The sequence below is a fragment of the Coregonus clupeaformis genome, chromosome 34, assembly GCF_020615455.1.
Source record: "Coregonus clupeaformis isolate EN_2021a chromosome 34, ASM2061545v1, whole genome shotgun sequence".
Taxonomy (NCBI): domain Eukaryota; kingdom Metazoa; phylum Chordata; class Actinopteri; order Salmoniformes; family Salmonidae; genus Coregonus; species Coregonus clupeaformis.
Genome location: NC_059225.1, coordinates 9193816 through 9200425, shown reverse-complemented (window position 1 = coordinate 9200425; position 6610 = coordinate 9193816). Strand labels below are relative to the sequence as shown.

Below are 6610 nucleotides of genomic sequence, written 5' to 3'. Positions count from 1 at the left end.
TAGTGTGGTCTGACTAAAGTGATGAAATTCATGTGGCACATCTCACATCTCATCAGTGACGTACTTCCTAATAAGAGTGTGAGAAATTATTTCAAAAGAATACTACAGTATTTATATAACAGGATGCTTGAATGGTCTATGTGCTGGGCTTCCTTATCAATTGTGAAAGCATTGTTTTTACATTTAAGTACAAAGAACATTGTCATTTTCTAATGAACCTTCTGCTCTTGCACAATTTGTTTCAGTCACTTGAAACATTGCAGAGGTGGCCTTAGCCATGTTTCACCAGTTTCAAATGAAAAGGGGGGATTGGACCCCTTAACAGCATTTTGAAATAGGCCCCCAAATCGCTAATTCCGCCTTTGATACATTGGTAAATGCAACAATGGAAACTTTCGGCAATATAACCAATGTTAGTCAGAAAGGGTCTTGTTCAAAGCACTTTTGTTTATCAGTGCTGGATTATGGTGGTATTGTTTATATGCAGGCCTCATCAAGTACCTTAACAATTCTGGACACAGTGTATTATGGTGCTTTAAGATCACTCACCCATCACTGTGATTTGAATGCTATGGTGCAATGGACATCTCTCTCCACCAGGAGGCTAAAACACTGGTACACTTTTGTGTGCAATGCATCGATGGGACAACTCCCTTTGTATTTCTGTTCCTTACTGACCAGATCAGTCACTCAATGCAGTCTTCATTCACAGTCGCTGCTGTCCTTGTCTGTTCCTAAGGCTTGAACTGAGATGGGGAAACAATATTTTTCCCATAATGCCCCTTCATCCTGGAACATGCTTCAAAAGATATTAAAGTTAGTGTCCTTGCCTGTTTTTATGACTCTGATCGACAACACTGTTTGTGATAGCTGCAGTTATTTCTAATATTAAATTGTATCTGTAACTTGTGACACTTTGTCTTTTGTGTGTATTTTGTATTTTTCTGTAAAATGTTATGCACACGCTGCTATTTCCCTGTTTTGCCTTCTTGCTAAGCCGCCCTCGCAAAATAGGTTTTTAACGTCAATGGGCCTTACCTGGTTAAATAAAGGTTAAATCAAATAAATTAAAATTAAATCTCCCTCTCTTCTATCTCCCAGGCTTGAATGGGAATGTTTGTGGGATTTAATTTTTTTTAGCTAAATCATAAACCAAAATCCATCCAATTTGTGTAGTTAAATTTGAGTTCAGTAAAAGATACCCAGTTCTCACATTATCTTTCAACACGTAAAATAGACTTTGTCAGAGACAGAGTAACTGTAATTGTAGCTGACGGATTATCACACACTCCTCAATTTCTCCTGCACACACTTCCTCTTTCATTGCTTCACTTCTATCTGCCAGGAAGAGCATGGTGGGCTGGGAGCCACAGGAGGGAGCCATCGACCTGCAGGGCCTGGTCAGCAAGGTGGACATGGGCACCCTCTTCAACGGTCATGTCTAGATTGGAAACAGCTTTTGTCAAATTGACGTCAAAAGATGATTACATTTTTTATTTTAGCTAACCATGAACCTTTTCCTTACCTTAATTTAATTATCCAAACTACTACGTTAATTATCCTAACCTGCTGCACAAGTTCTCCTAAATTTGCTAGGAAAAGTCAATTTTCACAAAAGCTGTATCCCTTCTATAAATAAACCCTCTTCAACCTGCCCAAGGCCTTTTGGGAGAAGGAGACCCAGGAGCTGAGGGCGTACTTTACCCAGCATGTGGGAGCTGACCTCCCCCAACAGGAGGAGGGAGAGCTGAAGGCTCTGGAGGACAAGGTCAGGAATGAATTGAATCAGAAGGGAATGTTTGAAGAGAGAAAGCTATGACTATTGGATACTACATTACACACTGATGCTGCAATATGTTGGGGATGGGGATAGGGTGGGACTGATAAAAACAATCACTGACAAGCACATTGCAATTTTGCATTGAGTATATGTGGGTATTTAAATGTAAGAACAGACAATGAAACGAGGTGTCTGCATGCAGTTCATGCTACCATACACTGTCAGTGGCTATATGAGTAGATATTAGGTGATAGAGCAGAATCAGTGTTTAGCAGTACCTTACTGACATCTTGCAATGAAGTATAACGGCATTGGATGTTTACAAGCTATAGCCCAAAGAATCATATCTAATCATGACAAGCTTTAATATCCATATTAATTTCAACATTTCTTGCAGAATGTTACCTCAATATCCTTTTATTTGCTCACTAGTCCCTGGGATTACTGAATGGCCATTGGCTACGAACATGTGGAGGAAATACATCTGGTTGGCTCAGGGGGAAAGATTCATTAGCATTTCTTCTCACTTTTGTATTATTTCCAATAAAAATCATTATGATCTAATGAGACATGCAACATGTTGGACCAATAAAACTGAGACTTCATGGAAATGTAATGTAAAGTTTTTATTACAGTGCAATTAATAAACAAACATCAATTTCAGCCTCAATTGTGTCTCTTGATCAACACAACATAAAAACTGACATAACTCCCCAAAATATATACATTAAAAATATATGTGTAATGGAATATTTAAGATGAATAAAGTTCACATTCAGGTTAGAGGAATTAACATAATGTTTGCAATATTGATATAGTTTCCCTTTCTGTAACACATGATTTCCAGTATTCTGTTTCTAACACTCGGGATGATGGTCACTAGAATCAATGCTGCATGTTATGGATTAAACTCATAACTGTTGATAGTGATTGACTCCAGACTGGAGGTCCAAGGACCGAGGACACACTGATTATTATTGTATTCTGTGAAACACTGATTCTGTGGTAGCTGACAAAGCCACTGCCTTTTCTTTTGACTTCCTACAAGCCTCTCAGGCTGGTGTTGATATAACATTTGTGTGTCTGATTAGGATATAAAGGGCTGGACTCCAAGAGGCCAGTTAGACATTATCTCTGCTTCTATGCTGGAAGTTGTCTCCCTGTTGCAACTTGTATTAATCCAGATTGATTTATGATTGACTTTATCAATGATTTCTCTTCTCTTTTGTTCAGAGAGTCACAAATATCATACCCCCAAGACATGCTAACCTTTCACCATTGCAATAACATGGGAGGTTAGCATTTTGGGGGGGGGAGTATGATATTTTCTCACTCATCATTTTTCACAATTCATTTAGGATTATGCGTCATCGTGGTAGCATCCACATTAATGTACAGTAGAAGTGTTTAGAAACATATTCTATTCTTATTTACAATAACAGTGACTGCAGAATGACACAATACATTATTTACCATTCATTTCTATTGGGCACAAAATAATCTGAAACACAACCAAAACAAACAGCAAATGCATCCAACAAGTTTGTAGAGTCACAGGCTTGATGATGTCATTGCTAATATGGGACCAAATACTACACTTTTTACTACTTTAATACACATAAGTGAATTTGTCCCAATACTTTTGGTCCCCTAAAATGGGGGGACTATGTACAAAACGTGCTGTAATTTCTAAACAGTTCACCCGATATGGATTAAAATACCTTGGAATTAAAGCTGACAGTATGCTTATTAACCTCATAGTCAATGTTTCATTTCAAATCAAAAGTTCTGGAGAACGGATTCTAAAAAGTTAAATAAATGGCACTGTCCCAGTACTGTTGGAGCTCAGTGCACACAATACATACTGTATATACCCCAAATACTTAAAATGCACCTCTTTTATTCACTTGTGCATAAAGCCCATCTAGGTAGTTAAGGTGTGGTTCCTGGGGCCCTCTCCTGGTCACATTGACTTCAGCGTACTCACTCTCCTGCCCCTGGACCCTGTTCCTGTCCTGGGCTGCAGCTGGGGTCTCTTTGGGCCGTAGTTTGGAGAAGTCTATGTCACCATAGTGGATCTCTTCAGGCTGGTCTTCTGCAGGTTCCTCTGGTTTCTCTCCGGCTGTGGTCTGGTTAACACACACCGTCCCAACCGGCGAGTTCTGTGGAGAGAACACAGAGAGAGGAACAGGTGTAAAGTTCTAAGCTCAGTCATTTGTAAAACTCTAAAGTCAGCAGGTTACACAACACATACTGAGGGGATGTCAATGACAATGTCAATTAAACTGACAGAAGAAAATAATTACATTTTGACAACAAATGAGCTCCAATCTACAGAAAACATTGTCAAAGTCCAACAGCTATTCTGTTATCATTCAATGTTCTCACAAGACGTAGCATTGCTATCAGTGTGGTCATCTCCCCGTGAACTTCCTCTAAAATGATGTTAACCTCATGGCTTTGGATAGTTTCAGCATTAATTCAGTACTTCCTTAGATACACTTTGTAAATGTGTTATGAAAGTTGAGCCTTATACCCACCTGTCCCTGTGGATTGTCTGTCCTTTCAAGTCCATCGGGGAGCCTAGAGTTTCTCCTCCTGGAAGACATTTAGAAAGGTATTCTGAATCCACTGAGAGGGTTTTCATATGCAAAAGGACAAACACAACATAAATAAATAGTTTTGAATTGATGCCAGGAATAGTTTTTACCATCCATAAAGACTGATCAGGCTGATAAGCAGAAAGACCCCCAGAGTTCCTGCTGCAACCCCAAACACCATTGGGTTAACAGGCTCTTCTTGTCCTGAAAATACAGCACATATTATGGTCATTTCTAACTAAAAGATCTCTAAAGTACATTACATGAACAAAAGTATGTGGACACCTGCTCGTCGAACATCTCATTCCAAAATCATGGGCATTAATATTAATATGGAGTTGGTCCCCCCTTTGCTGTTATAACAGCCTCCACTGTAGCATTAAGATTTCCCTTCACTGGAACTAAGGGTTCTAGCCCGAACCATGAAAATCAGCTCCAGACCATTATTCCTCCTCCACCAAACTTTACAGTTGGACCTATGCATTGGGGAAGGTAGCGTTCTCCTGGCATCCGTCAAACCCAGATTTGTCCGTCGGACTGCCAGATGGTGAAGCAGGATTCATCACTCCAGAGAACCGGTTTCCTATTCTCCAGAGTCCAATGGCGGTGAGCCTTACACCACTCCAGACGATTCTTGGCATTGCGCATGGTGATCTTAGGCTTGTGTGCGGCTGCTCGGCCATGGAAACCCATTTCATGAAGCTCCCCACAAATAGTTATAGTGCTGACGTTGCTTCCAGAGGCAGTTTGGAACTCGGTAGTGAATGTTGCAACTGAGGTCAGATGATATTTACGAACTATGCGCTTCAGCACTCAGCTGTCCCGTTTTCTGAGCTTGTGTGGCTTACCGCTTCGCGGCTGAGATGTTGTTGCTCCTAGAAGATTCCACTTCACAATAACAGCACTTACAGTGTACCGGGTTAGCCATAGCAGGGCAGACATTTGACGAACTGACTTGTTGGAAAGGTGGAATCCTATGACAGTGCCTCGTTGAAAGTCACTGAGCTCTTGAGTAAGGCCATTCTACTACCAGTGTTTGAGTATGGAGATTGCATGGCTGTGTGCTCGATTTTATACACCTGTCAGCAACGGGTGTGGCTGAAATAACCAAATCTACTAATTTGAAGGGGTGTCCACATACTCTTGTATATACAGTGTATATCTAATCTAAGATTGTGCCCGACGTGCCTGTTTTACCTTTAATAGCCAGCTTCTCTTCCTCTGACTTCCCACGGCCGTTACTATTTCTTGCTTCACAGTAGTACAGTCCTCCATCACCAACAGTCACATTGAGGGTGTAACTCTGTCCAGATGCTACCTGTGTTGGTTTACCCCCACTGATCTGGAACCAGGTGAAGTTTGTCACAGGAGGGTTGGCTGTACTGCTGCAGGTCAGATTAACACAGCTGCCCACTAATACTGGACCAGCTGGACTGATGGAGGCTGAGGTGTCCTTAGGAGAGACTGAGGGAGAGGGGTTCATTTAGAATGTATCTGGATGTGGTATATTGAATAATCTAATTAAAACCACTCTATGACAATCATCAGTGAAAACATGATAGAATGATCTATTCTACAGGAAACTGGGACTAAATCTTACATGAAACGTTAAGCATCATGGTATGTTCAGCTGTCTTGTTGCTTGTCCCTACTGGGTAGACTGCAGTACAAGTGATGTTCTTCTCATGATGAAGGTATGACAGAGTGAAGGTCACCGTGGAGATAACTGATTTGGTTTGGTCTGGATTCTCCTGCAGTTGGTTCTCAGGTGTGAACTGTGTTGGGAGAGTCCATGTCAGCTCAGGGGGGTGTTCGGGACAGGGAGCGACAGCAGAGCAGTTCAAACTGACAGCGGTCCCTTCCTTCACCTCACCTGAGACAGTAATGATGGGGCTGGGAGGCAAATCTGTAATACATTGAAAATAAATATATTTTACTCTGACAGGCACACTGCCTACTTGGTCTTATTCTACTCATATCATTTTAGAAAAGTTTATAAAAGTTAAATAGTCTCTGTCTTCTTACCCCTGACATCTATATTACTAATAGCTAAACTGTCCACTTGTTCTACTCTTATCTTTGATGCAAGGAATCTAAACTGGATGAAATAGTTGGTAAACAGTTAAATAGTCTCTTACCCCTGACAGTTATATTAACAGACTTTTCTGGGTCTGTTGCACGGAATGGTTGACTTTCAATCCTGAAGAAGTATTTATCAGAGTAACTGGTG

General features: G+C 40.8%; 1 protein-coding gene across 1 annotated transcript; it reads right to left on the bottom strand.

Annotated features, from left to right (window-relative positions):
• Nucleotides 1–5542: 5542 nt before the first annotated feature.
• On the bottom strand, nucleotides 5543–6357 carry LOC121549438 (B-cell receptor CD22-like). The gene is made up of 3 exons (XM_045210308.1): nucleotides 6339–6357; nucleotides 5981–6286; nucleotides 5543–5844 (listed from the first exon to the last, which is right to left on the bottom strand). Exons 1-3 carry the CDS (start codon nucleotides 6355–6357, stop codon nucleotides 5543–5545), a joined length of 627 nt encoding a protein of 208 aa, XP_045066243.1.
• Nucleotides 6358–6610: the final 253 nt, after the last annotated feature.

Coding starts and splice junctions, on each gene's coding strand:
- LOC121549438 (XM_045210308.1), bottom strand. Junction 5,845..5,980: donor CATGATGCTTAACGTTTCAT/GTAAGATTTAGT, acceptor CCTCTCCCTCAG/TCTCTCCTAAGGACACCTCA.